Here is a 21,103-nt window from a genome sequence, read left to right as displayed (position 1 = left end):
ACAGCCAGGGCTACACAGAGAAACACTGTCTCAAAAACCAGAGAGTGAGAGAATGCTCAAGAAAGTGAGCAGTTCTATCACATAGGCATCTTAATCACACAGTCAGCCCTGAACCTGTCCTGAGATTTTTCAACCTTTCTTTTCTCTGTGGCCATGAGTCTTAGCTGAGTTGAATGTGAAGCTACATTCTGGACCTAAAGAACAAGCTCATCAGTGATAGCTGGAGGCAGCTGCTGGTCAAGTAATCACCTTCCAAAAACAAAAACAAGAAAGAAAAAGTGGTTCTGAAGGCATCTATCACTGTACAAAAGCTAAGAAAGCTCTATTGATGATGATAACAAAGAATATTTCACAGTGGCTCACAAAAGCTGTAGTTTTTATTAGGAGCCAACTGCTATACTCAACTCTTCTCCAGAAGGCAGCAGTGATGGGCATGGTGGCACACACCTTTAATCTTAGGCAGAGGCAGGTAGACTGAAGTGAGTTCGAGACCAGCCTGCTCTACATAAAACCCAGGCCAGTCAGAGACCTGGTCTCAAAACACCAAATCTCTCTGCTGAAAGAAAGGAGTAGCATGGCCTTTTCTTGGCCATCCCCCATTGCAATCCGAGCACTCATGAGGCAAGGATTGCATGAATTCATGGCTAGACAGAGCTACAAGCAAGATTTTGTCAAAAGAAAGAAAAAGAGAGAGAGAGAAAAAAGCGAGAGAAGAAAAGAAAAGAAAAGAAAAGAAAAGAAAAGAAAAGAAAAGAAAAGAGAGCCAGACAGTGGTGGCACCCACCCCTAATCCCAGCATTGGGGAGGCAGAGCAGAGGCAGGCAGATCTGTGAGTTTGAGGCCAGCTTGGTCTACAGAGTAATTCCAGGACAGCCAGGGAAACACAAAGAAAAACCCTGTCTTAAAAAACTAAAAAAAAAAAAAAAAAAAAAAAGAAAGAAAGAAAGAGAGAAAGAAAGAAACAAACAAACAAAAAGAAAAAAAGAAAAGAAAAGAAGCATAGCAATGACAGGTTCCTGGCTGTCTATCTCCAGTTTGTAGGTATCTCTTTAAGGTCTTCTATTTACATAAAATGATATAAAATAAGTACTCCCAAACTTAAATCCTAAGCCCTCTTATCTAGAGGGCGGTTTCTTTTGTTTCTTTTCATATTTTATATTTTTCTCTTCATATTTTAATTTTTTTGTTTTGTATCATCTTGCATTTTTAAAAACAGATCTTCATAGGCTGGCCTCAAACTTGCTATGTAGAAAAGGATGGCCCTGAACTCGTGTGTGTGTGTGTGTGTGTGTGTGTGTGTGTGTGTAATTTTTTTTAAAGATTTATTTATTATGTATACAATATTCTGCCCTGCATGTATACCTGAAGCCAGAAGAGGACACTAGATGGTTGTGATTGCTGGGAATTGAACTCAGGACCTCTGGAAGAGCAATCAGTGTTCTTAACCTCTGAGCCAGCTCTCTAGCCCATGTGTGTGTGATTTTTAAATTTATTTATTTATTTACTTGTTTGTTTATTTCTGAGGTAGAGTTTCTCTGTGTAGCCTTGGCTGTCCTGGACTCCCTTTATACCAGGCTGACCTTGAACTCATAGAGCTCCATGTGCCTCTGCCTTTCTAAGTGGTGTGATTATCGGTATAAGCCACTGTGCTGGGTTTCTCCATAGCTATTTTAAAACATGAAGCTTGTGAGCCCTGTCACAGGGTAAGCTTGGGTCTGCAATGACTCTCTCTCTCCCTCTCTGAGAAAGAGTTTTTCTTTATAGCCCTGGCTGTCCTGGAACTCACTCTGTAGACCAGGCTGGCACTCAACTCACAGAGATATGCCTGCCTCTGCCTCCCGGGTGCTAAAGGTGTGTGCCACCAAGCTGAGCTGCAATGACTTTCTTGATAGTTCATTAACTCCCCATCTTATTCAGAGTATACAGAAAACTCCCGTGGCTCCTACTCATACCAGTGATGCAGATGGACTTGCTGTTTTGGATATTGACTTCCAGCATGAGCAACAGAGAACGGGCAGTGATGAGGAGCAACCTCCCTGAGAGTTTTTTACATACTCTCCTAATCTCCTATCCAATTTGGAGAGTCCATAATTTCTACCCATCTTGTGTATATACCTCTCTCCTTCTCCTGAAGGACCTGAGCTGGGCAATGAAGCATCCTGCTGCATGGAAGACGGCCTTCTATAGGTACAAGACAGTAGACAAGAAGGAGACTTCACAAGAACTTGATCCCATTGTATTAAACAGAATAAAATTCTACTTAACCTTTGACTTCATGAAGCAATTTTTTCAACCTATTGATCTGTGATGGAGGGACGCTGGGGTGAAGTAACTAACTGGGTTAAGGAGAACTATGTTCAGGGACATGGCTGTGTTCACCTTTCTGGCCTATCATGCCCAGGAGTTTCTTCATGTTAGCCTGAAGCAAACCAGAAACACTTACATTTGCCGGGATCCTAAAGAGCCACCGAAGACAATCATCTTATCACCTATCACACAGGAGGAATGGCCAGCCATGGGAGGGGGCCCATGTGTGGTGACGATGCAGTTCCACCTACGGGAAGCAGGCGGAAGGAGGCAGAAGTCAGGGCCATCTGCTGCATCTTGCAAGCATAAGACACAAGCAGTAGTTGGGCCACTAAGAAAGACAGGCTGTACCTTTCTAACAGTGACAGGACAAGAAAAGGAGCAGAGCGCAGGGTGTTTGCACCTTTCCCAGGAGCTTCCTTCTTCAAGTTACATCCAAGTTCTCAATATGGCTGCAAACAGCCAAGGAAGAGAAGACCACCATAGAACAAAATATGATTCTGTGGCTTTCTCAGCCTGGTTTGCTGAGAAATTTCTACCTGCCATTCTATCTGATTAATGATTACCATCATTAAGAAAGACATGTCTAGTGGCTGGAGAAGTGGCTCAGCAATCAGAGCAATGGAGCTCTTCCAAAGAGGACCTGGGTTTATTTCTCAATACCCACATGGTGACTTACAACTGCCTGTAACTGCAGTCCTAGGATGATCTGACACCTTCACATAGACATATGTGTAGGCAAGACACCAATGCAAAACAAAATAAAACAACAACAAAACAAAAACAGAGACATGTTTGGCAAGTAGGGTGGTGCACACCTTTAATCCCAGCACTCAAGAGGCAGAAGCAGGAGGATTTCTGTGAATTTGAGGGCAGCTGATCTACAGAGTAGGTTCCAGTACTGCCAGAGCAATGTAGAGAGGACCCTCTCTCAAAAAACCAAACTAAACCAAAACAAAATAAGACAGAGGTTTCTGAGAAAGAACAGTACACAGGGTCCCTTGTGTTCACAATAACCCTGTGCTCCTGGAAAGGAGCTGCTGAAGCTGACGGCTCCTTCTCCAACTGGCCTGTCCACTTTCCTCAGAAGAGAACCAGCTCTTCTCCTTTTGCTCCTGGGGGGAAAAGGTTCTTAATGTCCAAAGGACACTCTGCAAAGCATCTCAATCCATAAGCAAGCTCTTGCTGTACACCCTCAGCCTGGAAAAATCTTTAGAGTTTCTATCAATCAAACTCTCCAAGGGATTCTGTTGTTTGGTTAAGATTTTTTCAAGATTGTTAATAATTTTCAAAAATATTTATTTATATATTTACGTATGCCTATGTGACTGTGTGAGGGTGCTGGATCCTTTGAAGCAGGGTTCTGGGAAGTAAGCGCTATTCCTCTGCCACATGAGGAAGCACTCTTAACCATAGAGCCATCTCGCTACCCTCTCCAAGAAAGATTCTTAACACACAAAAATGAAGAAACCATTTATTTCAACCCTATTTTTGGGTCATCAAGACAGCCTTATGGGCAAAGGCACTTGCTGCCAAGCCTGACAAACTGAGCTTGATCCCTAGGATTCACATGGTTAAAGGGCAGAAATGGTTCCAGACGCTGTCCTTTGCCCTCCATACACATGTTGTGGCATGCACCCCCACCCCCATACAAAATAACTAAAATGTAATACAATGAAATCTATTTATTCCAGATATAGAATGGGTTATCTTTGTGGCTTACCAATTTTTAGATGGTGAGTATGTGTGAATTTCATCAAAGAATCTCTCTGGTTGGTGTAAGGGATAGGGGCTTGGCCTTGTCCAGCCACCAAATAGCACTAGTAAGTCCTTGTACACGACCAGAGTGGCCCCAGCTTTGGGGGAAGGATAGGACCCTAGGAGAAGACAACAGTACCACAGTTAGGATTTAGGAGCATACCCACAGACCATGTTTCCTTAAAGGGAACCAATGTCACACAGCAGAAGGGTAAGGGTGAGAGGCTGGGTTTTCAGGTCTCAGAGATTCATTACTGATTTACATATCTTCATAACCAACATGGAGAAAGTTACTCAGCTTTCTTTGGAAAGTGGGGTGGATTGGGACCCATCGTAAAAGGTACCAACTTACCTTGGCTTAAGTTTACAATGGTGCTGCAGTGGCCCAGAGTCAGTGCAAATCCTCCTCTGAAATTTGGTCTTTAAAGGCTTGTGAGAATGCTACGCAATACAGTGAACCTCAGGTCCCAGGCAGTCTCATGGTCACAGAAATAATGGTGGACACTGTGTACCATTCTGTGTGCTGTGTTGTGTGGTGTCTGGGAGGCCAAGTATGTTAAGTGCATTTTCAACTTGTGATGGGTTTAACTGACTTATAACCTTGTCATGACTTAGTCTAAGAGCAGCCTCAAATATACACAGAGTTTGAGACCAGCTTGAGCCCCATGAGACCCTATCCAAACAAACAAGAAAGAGAGAGAGAAGGGGGGAAGGGAGAAAAAAAGGAAGGAAGGAAGATCTCACAGGAACATACCTTTCCAGGCTTTTAGTTTTGAAATGACCATTGCTATTTCCCCCAATTTCTCACTGGGCATCTCTCTCTCTCTCTCTCTCTCTCTCTCTCTCTCTCTCTCTCTCAGATTTATTTATTTATTATGTATATAGCATTCTGCCTGCTTGTATGTCTGCACACCAGAAGAAGGTTATCAGATCTCATTAGAGATGGTTGTGAGCTACTATGTAGTTATTGGGGATTGAACTCAGGACCTCTGGAAGAGCAGACAGTGCTTTTAACCTCTGAGCCATCTCTCCAGCCCCCTGGGTATCTCACTGTTATTATGGTCAAAGTAATGTGTCCTAATATGTAGGGGTCAGAAAATACTGGAATATTAAAATAAAAAAAAGAAAACAAAACAACTCTACCAGGCTATATATGGTTTAACAGTTAAGAGCACCGCTCTTTAAGAGGACCTGGGTTCAATTCGCAGAACCCACATGGTAGCTCACAACATGTAACTTCACTTTTAGGGGATCTTCTGGACTTCATGGCATCAAGGACACACAGGTGCATAGATACACATGCAGGCAAGATACTCAAGCACATAGAATAAATTAAAATTTTTATTTTTATTTTTTTGTTTTTTTTGAGACAGGGTTTCTCTGTGAAACCTTGGCTGTCCTAAAACTGGCTCTGTAGACTAGGCTGGCCTTGAACTCAGAGGTCCTCCAGTTTCTGCCTCTCAAGGGTTGGGATCAAAGGTGTGAGCCACCACCACCTAACATTTCTCTCTCTCTCTCCCTCAAAACTATTATTCTCTTTTCTTTGTTAAGAAAGGGTCTCATGCAGCCCAGGCTGCCCTCAAACTTGCTGTTTAGCTAACAAAGTATGACACTGAACTTCTGACCTACTGCCTCCACCTTTTAACTCTTACAGTTGTGAGTGACCATGCCCAGTGGGCTGCTGGGGATGGGACCAGGGCTTGCTTCATGCCAAACAAGCACTCACTGGGCCACATCCCAAGCCCCACAATCTGTTTTTCTTTATTCTATATTATTTCTCAGTGCAAAATTTTGCCTTCCTGGGGGAAGCCTCTTAGTTCAACTAGAAAAATCTAAGAAATACAATGAGCTAGTTCAAGTTACTGTACTCCAAACAAAGTTTCATGTCCTCTCATCTCATTTGGAATTTAGAGGTACTTAATGGCCTGGAGGTGGCGGTGGTGCACGCCTTTAATCCCAGCACTGGAGAGGCAGACAGAACTCTGATTCAAGGCCAGCTTGGTCTACAGATCCAGCTTCAAGGCAGCCAGCCTACACAGAGAAACCCTGTCTTTAATCCCCCCCCCCCCGCAAACCAACCAACCAACCAAACAAAAAAACACACACAAAAAAGAGAGCCAAGCAAAAGAGCTGGTCCCACCTTTCACCAACTATAGCACTTGGGAAAGTGGCCTGCACCCCACCAGAGCAGCACAGTAGAGACGGTCCTGGCGGCAGGGGCATGGGTGAGAGCCAGCCCGAAGGGAGTGCGAGCAGGTGAGCTGGCCCTGCCCTTTGCTGGCTGTGACACTCAGGTGACCTGCATCCAGGCCCAGATCCAGGGCTTTGGGTTAGCTCATCCCAACATCTAACCTGGGCTTTGAGTTATTTTAAAGAAGGCATGATCTAAAACATTTTGACACCATGGGTAAACACTGTTCTTTGGGGATGGAAAGATGATGCATTGCTTACACCTTCAGGCAGAGGCAATGGAGCTTTGTGAGTTCGAGGCCAGTCTGCCAGGACAGCCAGGGCTACACAAAGAAACACTATCTCAAAAAAACAAAAACAAAGGAGTGATCACTGCTTTAGCAGAGACCTGACTTCAGCTCCCAGCACCCACTCTGCCAGTAACTCCAGCTCCAGGTACGTTGACACCCTCTTCTGGCCTCCATAGGCACTGCACTCCTGTGGTCCACAGGACATTGCAATACATTTCTGTCTATTCTGGGCTAAAGGCCTTGGAGGGAGAGGTATCATCTGTCACCTACTTTAACTCAATGGTTTGCTTAGCACACTGCTGAAATAACCTGTTCAGCATCTCCCAATAACAAACTATCTTGGGGCAGAGGGGCTCTTTCTTTGTTTCTTTCTTTGCTTTCCTTCCTTCATTTTCTTTTCCTTCCTTCCTTCCTTTTTTTTCTTTCCCTCTCTTCCTTCCTGCATTTTCTGAACTGAAACCCATCATGGAACTTAGCTAATGATAGGTCCCTCCTCTGTGCTAAAACAGAGCTGGCTCCCATAACCATGACATAGCCTGAAGGCAGTGGTTGCCATCATAACATGTTAAATCTAAACATTTCTCTTTTTTAATTTTATATTTTTGAAACAGGGTGATTTTATGTAGTCCTGGCTGCCCTGAGATTTGCTCTATTGACCAGGGTGGTCTACAATTCAGAGATCCACCTGCCTCTGCCTCCTGATTAAAGGTTTGTATGTCACCACCCCTGTTCAAATATTACTTAGTATAAACCTGTCTCTCCAATTTCCCCCTTTCTATTTTATTCTTCAGTTTCAACAAGATCAGACAAGTTGATACAAAAACTCATTGATGTTAGAGCTTGAGGATACACACACGCACACATACTCTCACACACGCCCCTTAGACAAGGTTTCACTATGTGGCTTTGTTTTGAGATGGGATCTCCCCAAGTGTTTTGTTGGCCAGGGCAACATTGAATTTGCTTCAATCTTCTAGTCTCAGGTCTCAGGCTCTACAGTGATGGAATTACAGGCATGTGCTGTAATATTTGCCATGGCCAAATATATAAAGGTATATATTTTCATTCCTACACCCACACTTTGCCTTTAAAAACATCGCTGAGTAGTTTATGGATTGCCCCAATAGCAGAAACTTTAGCACCTGCCATGAGAAGCAGGCAGGGGCATGAGAACAAAGAACTCCATAGGCGCTGTTCCCAGTGCCAATAAAGCCACATGAAAGATCACTGCATGAACAGGGCAACATTTACCAGTTAAAAATTAGTAACATAAAAAACTGTAAGGACTCCTGTCTCCACTGCAAGCACTTTTGATTCAATTTCTGGGGTAGAAGAGGTTGCCTCTGATAACTTGTTAATTGCTGTCTTAGTCAGGGACAGTGAAGACAATGTTGCTAGTCACAGACATTCCCTCCTGGAGGAATCAGGAAAGCCCCACTAACCTTGAAATTGCCAATCTATTCACTCTCCATGAGGACCAAAGGTTACACAGATCTTTATGGGATAGTTTCAGTTCTTTTCTCCAGTAGCAGAGAATACTATCCACCTCCAAAAAGCATGTGTTCCAGAAAAGCCCCAGAAACTGAACAAGAATTCCTTTCTTCCTTCTGCTCTTCCTCACACACCCTGGGACCACAGAACAGAGGAAACAGGGCAACACTGCCACTTCAAAAAGGGTAAGATCAGTAAACTGCCTCCAAAGACAGTAAGGGGAAGCCAGAGATGCCAGGGGGCGGTGGAAAAGCCCTCAAATCAAGCACATTTCCTCTACTTTTGTTCTGAGTCAGTCAGAGTGGAAAGGACACACAAGGCTTGCGTTCTGTGCCTGAGGTTCAACTGCCTGCCAGCAAGAGAAAGGCAGGCTGTAGCTGATCAAGGACAGACCTACCCCATGAGAGGTGCCTGAACAATGAGCTCTTCCTGCTATGACCCCTGCCTCCCAACAGAACAGAGCAGGCTCACCTTTGACAATGTAGGACAGGAGCAGAAGGGATGGAGGCATGAACACGCATAACGTTCCTGGCCTTGGACTCTAAAAGAAGTGGGAGTAGAGGCTATGCCCTGAGCCTACCACATACACATCCTAACAGATGGAGTTGGCAACATTAGGTGGAAATGAAGTGATGACAACCAGCTGGCTACACTGATCCCCAATTTCTTCCAAGACCTGCTTTTACCATTCCCTTGGACAAATCCTGATCAGGGGGACAGATCTACTTGCCTGCCCCAGAATACCAGATTCCCTTCTCCAGTGCCCCTACTCAGCTAGGCATTCCCACCCGACCCTTCAAGAACCAGCTCTGGTGATGCTGCCTTTCATGGACACCCACAGCTCTACCCATGCACCACACAGCATTCTGTTTGCTTCTGTCTCTTTCCTGTGTGTTAGGATGTCTCCTAAGGATAGGTAACGCTACTGCTTGGATGGTACTGGAGCCCCTGGTTTAGTCTTTGACGCTCACTAATCCTCTACAGAACAAAATGACTAATGTCTAACATGGTAAATAAAGGGTTACTCCAAGTCTGCATCCATTCAGAGCTCAACTGAAAATGCTTTTTGAGTAAAAGGACATTTAAACCATCAAAACTGGTATACATGAAAATCCACAGTCTTGGGGATGGAAAAATGGCTCAGAAGTTAAGAACACAGGCTGTTCTTCCAAAGGTCCTGAGTTCAATTCCCAGCAACAACATGGTGGCTCATAACCATCTATAGTGAGATATGGTACCCTCTTCTTCCCTACAGGCACACATGCAGGCAGAATACTATATAAACAATAAATAAATCTTTTTAAGAAATCCACAGCCTTGGGGCTAGAGAGATAGCTTAATGGTTAAGAGCACTGGCTGCTCTTGCAGAGGACCTGGGTTTGATTCCCAGCACTCACAAGTGGCTCACAATAGTCTGTAAAGCCAGCTCCAAGGGATCCAATATCCTTTTCTGGTCTCCTTAGGCACCAGGTACACATGTGGTGCAAAGACATTCATGCGGGCAAAACACTCACAAACATACAAGTTTTTAAAATGTAGGTAAAGGCCCATAGCCTTCCTGATAGAAGTTATAACTTCTGCCTTTTACAGTGTCAACTTTGGTCCCAGAATATATAATGGCAAAATAGCCCCATTGGCCTGGTGTGGTGGTTCACGCATTTAATCCGAGCACTCTCTGGAGGCAGAGGCAGGTCTAAGTAAGTTTGATGCTAGCCTGATCTATATAGGGAGTTTCAGCCCAGCCAGGGCAACACAGAGAAGCCTTGTCTCCAAAATAAATATGTAAACAGACAAAAAAATTTAAAGTATATCTTAAACCAGGTGACCACCCATGGCTCCTGTGGTAGGCTAGTACTGGTGCTGTCCATGGTTCTTGCTCCTGGCATAGCACTAGAACCTGCGGCTGAGCTGAGGCCCAGGTACCTTCCTGTACGGGAGCTGCTTTAAGACAATGCTCTGGCCTACCTTGCCTGATAGTAGATGATGAGGGTTTCATTTTGGAAGGGTCTTGCCTCATACCTGGGAGGTAGGAATGCTGCTAAGAGACTAGGAAGACTGAACAGAGGCCTGGATGGATTTCCCTGTACTGTGTGAGCAACAGATATGCAAGGAAATATGTATGAAAGCCCGAATCAAGGGCAGCCTGAGGTGGAGAAGCTTCTGGGATCCACAGACATTCTTTTCTCACCTGTCTCTTTTTAAATATATTTTATTGTATTTTATATGTATTGGTGTGAGGGTGTCAGATGCCCTGGAACTGTAGTTACAGACAATTGTCAACTGGCATGTGGGTGCTGGGAATTGAACCTAAGCCCTCTGGAAGAACAGCCAGCGCTCTTAACTGAGCCATCTCTCTAGCCCCTAAAACAATTTGTTTCTAAAGTGTTTTGCCTGAGTGTGTATGCCTGTGCAGATGTGTGTGGAGCAGGTTTCCTGGAACTGTAGTTACAGGCAGTTATGAGATGCCATATAGGTGTTGGGAATCAAACCTGGAGCCTCTGAAGGAGAAGGCAGTGCTTTTTAATTGTTGAGCCATCTCTTCAGCACCACTCCCCACCAAGCCAATAAGTCTTTAAAAAAAAAAAAAAAAAGCCAGGCATGATAGTATATGCCTCTAATACCCCAGCACTCCTGAAAAAGAGGCCAGTAAGAGAACTCCCTGTGAGTTCCAGAAGTCAGGTCTTTATAGTGAGACCCTGCCTCAAACAAACTGATAGAGTGGACCCCACTGTTGTTACATGATGTCATAGGTATTTTAACTAGTAAACAAATGGTAGTAGAAGTAAAACTTCTTGGAGTGAGGTTTTGAAAAAGGAATCCTTAGGTGTTAGTAAAGATACTTGCTGTCCCTGGGTCCAATCACTGGACCCTGCATGGAGGAAGGACTGCCATCTCAGAAATGTCCTGAGCGCCAAACACAGGCACGCTGCTGCTATGGAACTCCGTAAACCAAGGCCACAAAATAAGAGATCCACCGCTTCCTTCTCCCGAATGCTGGGACTAAAGGCATGGGCTGCCACCACCCAGCAAGGGTGGCTTTTTTAAAAGCAATCATACTTCACATAAAATGCAGTCATCAAGTCACTAACACATATCAATAAAATAGCATTTTAAGATTTCAGAAAGCTTATTTAAACAGCAATAAAGACAAGAAAAGGACACAGAGTAAGAGCCACACTCAACAGAAAGGTATGACAGAGATGGGGAGAGGAAGTCCCAGGGCTCTACTTGTTTGAAAAGGAGACTCTAGGGAGGGAAGATCAACCTCATTTTCCAGGGGCTGGGAGACAGCTGACTTCTGAGCTTTGAAGGATGAAGCAGCCTCCCACCCAGAATTTCCAGCTGACACCTGTAATGTCAATAAATGACCAATCACAGTGCTCATCTGCTCAGCAAGAGCAGGTGATCTTTTCCACAACAGACTATGAGCCGAGTCTTAAATACACTAGCTTCATTCAAACCACATATTGAGAAAGCATAAATTAAAAGTGCCTCAGGATAAAACCTGAGTTTCCAGTTAGAATGGCTTTCTACAATTTCATTCAAGGCATAAATGAAAGGTTAATGTCTAGATGGCACCAGAGACACATAAGACAAATGCCAAATGAAGTTCATTGTGTCCTAAGCCACAAGACAGTGTTAGGAGACTCCATGGATAGCTGAGAATAAACGAGACAGTGCTAGATGGGTGACTTAGGAGTCGTACTGCACAGGCAACCCACAAGCACAGGAGGACATGGTACAGACTGCAAAGATGAGGATTCTGCTTATTTTCAGTGATATTGTGGGATCTTAACTCAAGTAAAAATCAATTTAAAAGGCACCTGAGTTTGACTAAATGACTCAAAGTCAAAGGATGAAGGGCTCTCAGCACAGAACAAAAGCCAGACATTTTAGTAGTCAATGCATTTGGTAACCAAGAAAAAAAAAAAATCTAAAGGTAGAATCAAGTTTCCTCATCAAAAACAAAAGAAAATAAAAAAGATAAAACAGCTGGAGAGATGGCTCAGTGGTTTAGCACTGGCTGCTCTTCCAGAGGACTGGGTACAATTCCCACATCCACTGGGTGGCTCAGAATGATCTGTAACTCCAGTTCCAGAGGATCTGAAGCCACTTCCTCCTTTTTTTTTTTTTTTTTTTTCCTTTTTCTCGGTTTTTTGAGATAGGGTTTCTCTGTGTAGCCCTGGCTGGCCTGCAACTCTGTAGATCAAGCTGGCCTGGAATTCAAGGACTCACCAGCCTCTGCCTTCCGAGTGCTGGGATTAAAATATGGGCTGCCATGCCCAGCCTGTGACCGCTTTTGGCTGTGCTGGCCACTGCACGCACATGGTGCACAGAAATGTACACAGGCAAAATATTCAAGTGCATAAAACTAACCGAGTCTGACTTCCTAAATCTGAGATAGACAGCAGGAACTCAAGCTGCACTTGAAAGATACACAAGTCCTTCTTCCAAGTGTTTGATGCTCATCAGTTAATAAACACCCACTCGACCTTCACCAATCCCAAATTCTCAACACATTTTTGCGGGTGACAATTAAAAAAACTATTTAAGGTCGGGTGTCGTAGTGTACATCTTTAATCCCACCACTCAGAAGGCAGAGGCAGGTAGATCTGAATTTAAGACCATCCTGGTCATGTTTCAAGTTCCTGGACAGCCAGAGCTATTCAGTGAGACCCTGTTCCAAAACATAAACAAACAAATTAGAAAATGGCTAGGCAGATGAAAAACAACCCTTAAAGAGGACTTTCCTGCCTATGGGTATGTTTTCTACCTGCCTTTATTTTGTGTCAATGTATGTGCATATGTATGTATGCCATGGTGTACACATGGAGGTCACAGGAAGCTGCATTAACTGGCTGTCCCCTTCCACTATGAATGTACTGGGGATCAAACTGGTCATCAGGCTTAGTACTGCTAAGCTATCTAGCTGGCCTATTTTTCTCTTCTAAAAGTACAGATCCAGGAGGGTGGTGAGGTGGCTTAGTGTTTAAGAGCACTTGCTGTGGCAATTATGAGGGCCTGAGTCCAGTATCCATAAACAAGCTGGGAATAGCCTCATTAGCACTTAAAATTCTAGTGCTGTGGGAGGTAGAGACAGGGAGAGTGCTGGGGTTTGCTGGATGCAAGAAAAAAAAAAGCAGCAAGAAAGCTCCATGTTCAGGGAGAGAAGTTGACTGGAAGGAACAAAGTAGAGAGTTACAGAGGACACCTGACACCCTCCTTGGCACACCCCCACCTCCCCCCAAACCCAGATCCAACATCTTAACCCCAAATCCTCACATCAGAAAAGTGAGTCTCCAGCCAGGCTTGGTGCTGCACGCCTTTAATCCCAGCACTCAGGGAGGTAGAGGCAGGTAGATGCTACTGAGTTCAAGGACAGCCTAGTCTACAAAGTGGGTCCAGGACAGCCAAGGCTACACAGAGAAATCCTGTCTCAAAAAACAAGGAAAAAAAAGAAAAAGAAAGAAGAAAAGTGAGTGAGGAGCAAAGACTCTACACCTAAATCTGCCAAGAGATATGAAGGTGGCCTGCTGTATCTATTATTTAGAAGCTTATCATTTTTCTCACAGAGAACACAGGAGCTATGAAATGCAGAGACACATAGCTCAGAGTGTGGGGCTGCATGTAAACAGGAAAGCAGACTGCAAATCTTTGTCCTTGGGTAAATTCTTCTAAAGCAAGATTCTGAGCCCACAAGCCAGTACTGGGAACTCCACGTGAAGGTGCAGAAACTGGGAAGGGGGCGGGGGAAACCTTGGAAGATTCTATGGGAGAAAGTGGTGGGAAAATCAACTGAGCTTCAAGGCTATTTAAGACATAACAGGCTGAGTGCAGCATTGCTAATATTTATAGACTCCATCAGTATTTAAAGCTGCTTCTAACTGAGGAAACATGTTTCACCAACTGAAATTCTCACTTTTGTACATAACAGTGGTAACCTTTAGGAAGTTTTGAAAAGCAGAACTCTCAAATAGAAAATTAGTGATTTTATCTTGATTCAAAGATATAAAAGGGCACCATGACTTACAGTTGTTATTAAGTAGGTGCTGGAATTAGCTTTAGTGTGAATTATTGGTAACTTATCTGAGAAACTGGTTTAAAGATTGGTCTTCTGAAACATACAGTCAAAGAACGGCTTATATACCTTGGGAATTAAACATAGGCTTAGCCAAACAAACCTGACTACGAATTAAGGTGCCACCTTTAAGCAAGTCTAGAAGGTCAGTTCATTTCCTGGAACGTTTTGGCAAAGACTAGAATTATGTACACACAATCGTTCATTTACAAGTAGCCATAACTTCCAAAGACTGCTCTCTCATTCCACCCTCCATTATTTTATGAGTGATAAAACAATCAGTAGAGAGTCTGTACTGGTTCCCACTGCTTGGCACCTGGCATTGCACATCCCCTTAATCCTACCAGTGGCTGGTCAACCTTCCCATCTCTGCCACCTCCTCCACTGGATGGCAACCCCCCCCCCCCCGTCTGACTAAGTTACTTCCTCTAGAAAATTACTGTCACTGGCATGCAGACATGCTATAAAATCATAGCCACGGCTGGCCTAGAACTTGCAGTGATTCTCTTGCCTCTGTTTCACAAACATAGGGATTACAGGTATTCACCATCACACTTGGAGAATACCCTGCCATGAAAATGCAACTCACCTCTCAATGGGCATGGTGGCACACATCTTTAGTTCCATCATTCAGGAAGCAAAGACAAGTGGATCTCTCTGAGTTCAAGGCCAGCCTCGTCTACATGGTGATTTCTAGGTCAGCCAAGGCTGCATGCACAGTGAATCCCTGTCTCAAAAACACAACTAAGAAGCTGGGTGCGGTGGCACACACCTGTAATCCCAGCACTCAGGGAGGCAGAGGCAGGTGGATATCTGAGTTTGAAGCCACTCTGGTCTACAGAGTCCCAGGACAGCCAAGGCTACATGCAGAGACCCCATTTCAAAAAAACAAAAGGCAGGAGAAGGAAAAGAAAAAGGCAACGAAGAGCTGCAGAGATGACCCATGCACCTACTGTTCTTCCAAAGGACCTGAGTTCAGTTCTCTGCACTGACGTCAGACAGTTTTTTTTGTTTGTTTGTTTGTTTTTTATTTTTTAATAACACCTGTAACTCCAGATTCAACACCTCTGGCCTCCTTGGGTACCAACACTTGAGTGCATACATCCCCATACTCCAGAGACACAGACCTATGTAATCAAAATAATAATAAATCTCAAACAACTACCTTTCAATTCTATGCCCATGTTAATTGGCACCTTACTCTCCTTTCTACTCTACAAGCCACAGGTGGATTCCTTTAGCTCATTCTTAACCTTCTGATCATACATTTCTCATCTAGAAACCACTACCCTCGCCCAAGGACAGACACTTCCTGAGATGCTTGCAGGCTGTTGTTCATATACGATACAAGCCACATGTTTCATTTCCCTAAACAAGTCTGGTTGACCCAACTGCACTGGATGTGTTTAATCACAGGTAGGCAGGAAGTTCGACAGGATGTATGCTTGCAGCCAACTAGACAAGGCAGGCTTGCCTTTATAAGTACCTGGCCAATGTAGCTCAGGACTATTTTCTGGGAACCCTGAAATGAACCTGGCCAGAATCTATCATCCTGGCTAGTATTTAATTAAACCTTGCTTCAGATTTGGTGGTATTAACAACACCTGTAATCTTAGCATTTAAGAGGTAGAGGCAGGAGGATAAAATTTGTTAAGTTCAACCTCTGCAACAGGAATCAAGGTCAGCAGAGGTTCCGAGAGACCCTATTTCAAAAAAGTAAAATAATTAAGCCTACTCTTCTCTCCACTGTGTATCCTACTCCCGAAAAAGGCTCCACTTTGTATCTAGCTACTACACAGGATGTGAATGTGTGCCTTGACTGGCCCTCTCTCCTATGTCCAATCCACCAAGTTCATTTTAATCTAAAGATCCAGCTGAAAGTCATCCACTTTGGCCTCTCTCCACACCAAGCCTTCACAATCTCTAACCGCTCTCACTGTGATGGGGACTCCAACCTGTTCTCTTTGATTGACTTCCTTGCTTTCCTGACTTCCAGGAGACAACAGCAGAGTTCTTTGAGATCTTTTTGTTTTGTTTTTCTTTCTTTTTTTTTTTTTTTTTAATTTTATATGCTTTAGTGTGAAGGTGTCAGATCCTTTGAAATTGGCTTTAACAGACAGTTGTGAGCTGCCATGTGGCAGCTGGGAATTGAACCCAGGTCCTTTGGAAGAACAGACAGTGCTCTTAACCACTGAGCCATCTCTCTAGTTCCTTGTTTTGTTTTTCAAGACAGGGTTTCTCTGTGTAGTCCTGGCTGTCCTCAAACTTAGAGATCCACCTGATTTTATCTCCCAAGTACTGGGTTTAAAGGTATGACCCACCACTGCCGGCCTGAGTTCTCTGAAATCTAAATTGGATCTTTATAATCCTTTCTTGAAATTTTTAAGCATTTGTCTTGGCTTTGCTTTACCGTTCCAATGTAAGCTCCATACGAGTTCTCTCCGGAAAAGTCCGATATGTACCAGCCACATCCTCTTTCCATTGTGAGGTCTGCCATCCTCCCCACCCCACTCCAGATACAGCACTGCTGTCACCTCAGTGGACCCGAAAGCCTTGCTACAGAGGCCTGAGCTAAAATGCCACCCAGGTGAGGACTGCCACAGGCTTCTATGTGACACACCAAATCTACATGGAAGAAGGCACTGCTAGAGCAGTCATCACCATGAGCCCCTCCCAACCAGAAGTGCTCTACTACTTGCTTGAAATATCTCTTCCAGCAGCCAAGTCTGAAGACTGAATACCACTCAAGCTGCAAGCTTGACTCTGTTTCAAAACCAACCCCCTCACAAAAAAAAAAAAAAAAAAAAAAAAAAAAAAAAAAAAAAAAAAAAAATTCAGGTTGGCACTCAGGATGGCAGATACATTCTTTCAGGGAATCATTTCAAAGGATTTCAGCCTAAATGAGAATTTCATCAGATTCTGTATTAAACTATTTTTTTTGTTTGTTTTTTAAAATAGCTATCTCAGCCAGGTGGTAATGGCACATACTCCCAAACACTTGGGAGGCAGAGGCAGGCAGATCTCTGAGTTTGAGGCCAGCCTGGTCTACAGAGTAAGTTCCAGGCCAGCCAGGGCTACACAGAAAAACCCTGTCTTGGGGGGGGAAAAAAAAGGTATCTCAAAAAAACTCCCCTCAAAACACTAGGCTCTAATTAAAAGTTAAGGTGAAATGGCAACTAGATTCTTTTAAGGCACTTCAATAGAAAATGACTTTAAACATTCAATAGCTTATTTTAAAAAGGAACCAGGTGTAGTGAGAATTCTGGAATTCCAGAATTCTCTAATCAACCCCTAAAAAAATCACAGAAATATAATTAACAACATGTTTTTGTTTTAATCCCAGGTGTGGGGGGATATGGGGCTGCTTCACAGCAGCTGACTATGATTTGCCTCATGCTCTAGCAAAGGTGTGGTTTTGCCAGCTGCAGATAGTTTCTGCAACTGTGTGACTTTTGGAATTCTGGGGACTTTTCAGAGGGTATATAAATACTAAGGCCCCCCAAGAGGCAGGGTGGGTTATTGGTTGGTTATTGGTTGTTGCTGGTCATGGTTTGTTAAGTAGTCATGCACAAAGAAGAAACAACAAGAAGAAATCAGACATCATGATGGTAAAGATCAAACAATCCCCGTAATCAGCAGGAAGTAGTCTAACAATAATGTTACCCCTTTCAAACCCCAGACTTTACTCAGGGATCTTTTTTTCCCTTTCTATCCTTTTTTTTCTCCTATCTAATGTTAGGGGGTTGAAAGGGTGGAAGAAAGAAGAACCCACAAAGTAATGAAAGTTCAGCTACAAACAAATCAACCAACCAACCTAAAGAGAACCTTATCAATAACTATTATTCTACATAAACTCTAAACTACCAAACCAGCTACTCCTCCAAGACTATCTACTATGGGGATTTCAAAGAATAGCCTTTAAACTTAGCGGTTTAACAGGCTGGAGAGACAACATGTTCTGCTTCTGCAGAAGACTCAAGTATGGTTCCTAGTATTCATGCTGGTTGCTCAAAACTGCCTAAACTCTAGCTCAGCAAATCTGACACCCTGTTCTGGACTCTGCAAGCACCCTCCACACAATACATAATGGGAAAAAAAAAATTCTAAACAACAAAAACTTAGTGGTTTAATTATAAAGTGAAGTTTCACATGGATCTTAAAGGAATTTATGAAGGTCCCCACCCTTTCAGAGGTGTCCAGGGCGAAAGATCAGGTGTGAAGTGAGGTGACAAGACACAGGCAGAATCAGCACTGTGACTGCGACAAGCAAGGCTGCTTTAAAATGGTGTCTGGGCCCTGTGCAGATACAGTGGCCACAGGGTGCTCAGGCTGTAAAGACGTTCTTCATCTCTGCATGTGTGCCTGTGGAAGCCAAGAGAGGGTGTTGAGTCTTCTGGAACTGGGGTTACAGGCAGGTGTAAGCCACCATGTGGGTTCTGGGAACAGAACATGTGTCCTCTGAAGGAGCAGCAAATGCTCTTAACCACTGAGCTATCTCTCCAGCCTCAATGTTCTACACTTTAGAATCTCTAACTCCAGGCGCTGGAAACGTATCTCAGCAGTTAAGAGCACTTTGTTGTTCTTGCAGAGGACTGGGGTTCAATTCCCATGGGGTTCAATTCTACATGGTGGCTCACCACCATCTGTAACCCCGGTTGCAGTAGATCCAGCAGGCATGCACACAGACAAAAACACGTAAATAAATGTTTTATTTAAAAGAAGAATTTGTGATTCCAAATACTTATTAATCAATACTTCATTACATGTAATAGCGAACCAAGGGCCTAGAAAAGGAGACCTTCCTAAGCATAAAATCCTGAGCCTAAAATAGTACTATTTAGCCATACTTTCAATACTTTTTATATGGCTCTGCACAATCCCAGCCCTGCCCTGAGTACTCTAGTAACCCTGTCTGCACGCTCCTGCTCTGTTTGCTTACTACAGGAGAAAGAGCAGAGCTTTCCACTGTGGAAGTAGAGCTAAGCCTCTGGCCACTACTCCACAGCAGCTGTTCTGTAAACACAGAGTGTGAACTGGCTTTTCCAGCCTTTAAGACAGGTTCATCCAGTCCACACTTTTGAGAGGTGCTGTAACTCAGTTACTGAGAACTGAGATTATGCCACAAATGAAGCCCCTGCCTCCTCATCAGTGTCCTTTCTAAAGGGCCAAACTGACCCCAACCTAAGTCAACTAGCATGGCAGGGCCTGAGTAAATGAAAAGTGCCCAAGGAAAACCCAAGTCTCCTTGGTGCTGACACTGAGTTCCAGCCTTGAAAAAGCAACTGAAGAGTGTCAGGGGAAAGCCACCAATGAATCTAGGGAGCATTTTATATCCCAGGGACTTAAGTTTCTCTGTGGTTTCACCACCTCCAGTCTTAAGACTGACACTTCAAACTGACAGGACAATCTCGTAAGTGCAAAAACAACTGTTTTGTTTTTTTTTAAAAGGAAAGATTACATCACAAGGAGAAAAGGAACCTATTTTCTGGCGTAACCCTGCCATCCTGGGACTGTGTAGGAATGCACCTGCTATGGAATCTTCCCACACTGCTGAGCAACCAGCAGAGGCATGTCCCATACACTCCCCAAGTATCCAAGCTGGCAAGAACAAGTGTTATTCAGAGACCTCAGTCCTGGGACAATAGCTCCTGTCAGTCAACTATGGTTCTCATGACTCTGCTCTGTTCATCAACTTCATTCCAAACACAAATCACACCTGTGCAAGTACCTGAGAAAACCACACCGATGGATTCACACAGTAACACAGTGATGCTGGACAAATACCAGTATTAATACTGATGATAAAACACAGTTTATTTTTATCTACTGAGACAGGGTCCTTTTATATAGTCCTAAACTCTCTATGTATCCTAAAACTCCCTATGTAGACCAGAGTGGCCTCAAACTCAGAGAACCATCTGCCTCTGCTTTCCAAGTGCTGGGATTAAAGGTGTGCACCACTAGACCCAGCTACAATTTTATTCTTACTGCAAAAATTTAGATGAGTATATGACCCTAGGCACTTAAACAGCTGATTTGACAAGGAACCTGGGATACCAGTAACATATGCTTGAGACCATGCCAAGAAGTCCTCTGGGGAGAAAGCAGAAACCAGCAGTCCGTTCCTTACCTGAAGCCAACGGTCGAATCCACTCTTTGCTGTTTAGGTCAAGCCTCCAGAGGTCATTGAAGGCGGCATTGCAACTGCTCTGGGTGCAGCCTCCAAACACATACATAGACTGATTGGCATCGTAATAGCACGCACCTACAGGGATAAAGGAAAACAAGAAACAAAGGACTGCAGCTTCATTTTGATATCTCTAACTTTAAACCCTAACCTACTTTTTCAAAACTCAAATATTCCACACATTCAATAGCTCTGTGCCAAATCTCTATCTCCAGCAATGTGTCTTCTGATTGCTCAGTGTCATATTATCCTTGAAGAACAGCCCAGAGAAAAGCTATAAACATTTATTATTACTATTATTTAAATTTTTCTGAAGATTTATTTTTATTTTGTGTGTGTGAGTGTCTTTCCTGCACGTATGTAATGTGTAGTACCCATGGAGGCCAGAAGAGGATGTTAGATCCCCTGGAACTAGAGTCACAGTTATTAGCTGCCATGTAGAGACTGGGAACTGAATCTTCTGGAAGAGCAACCAGTGCCCTTAAGAGACAAGCCTCCTTTGCAGCCCCTAAACACTGTATTCTGGGCATCAAGCACACCAACAGTGACGTCACAGAGCAAGCAACACACATTCAGATGGTGGCTTCAAGAGTGAAGCTTCTTTGAGCCTGGTTACATCACTAATCAAAACTACCCTGTTCCCTAAGGCAAAGCAAGCCAGGGTCACAGAAGTCCTTCCTTTGTCCCCGAGGACTTTCCCCTAAGTTTTGCATTTTCAAATGAAACCTAAAGCAGAAATCGTTATATGAAACACAACAACTGTAAAAACAATTTTAACCAGTGCCAGAAAAACCACACAGA

At 43.7% G+C, this 21,103-nt stretch overlaps 1 protein-coding gene across 1 annotated transcript in view; it reads right to left on the bottom strand.

Annotated features, from left to right (window-relative positions):
- The window catches only part of Fbxo42 (F-box protein 42), a 52,077-nt gene that overhangs the window by 7,314 nt on the left and 23,660 nt on the right, over window positions 1-21,103 (bottom strand). The window contains exons 4-6 of the mRNA XM_055611125.1: window positions 20,246-20,380; window positions 4,031-4,184; window positions 2,444-2,554 (exon numbers count right to left, since the gene is read on the bottom strand). Of these exons, the coding sequence (XP_055467100.1) occupies window positions 2,444-2,554; window positions 4,031-4,184; window positions 20,246-20,380 (400 nt within the window). The remainder of the gene's footprint in view (window positions 1-2,443; window positions 2,555-4,030; window positions 4,185-20,245; window positions 20,381-21,103) is intronic.

The sequence above is a fragment of the Psammomys obesus genome, unplaced genomic scaffold (assembly GCF_907164565.1).
Source record: "Psammomys obesus unplaced genomic scaffold, mPsaObe1.curated_primary_1811, whole genome shotgun sequence".
Classification (NCBI taxonomy): domain Eukaryota; kingdom Metazoa; phylum Chordata; class Mammalia; order Rodentia; family Muridae; genus Psammomys; species Psammomys obesus.
Note: the sequence above shows the minus strand (reverse complement) of the source record. Positions and strands in the feature narration are given on the sequence as shown.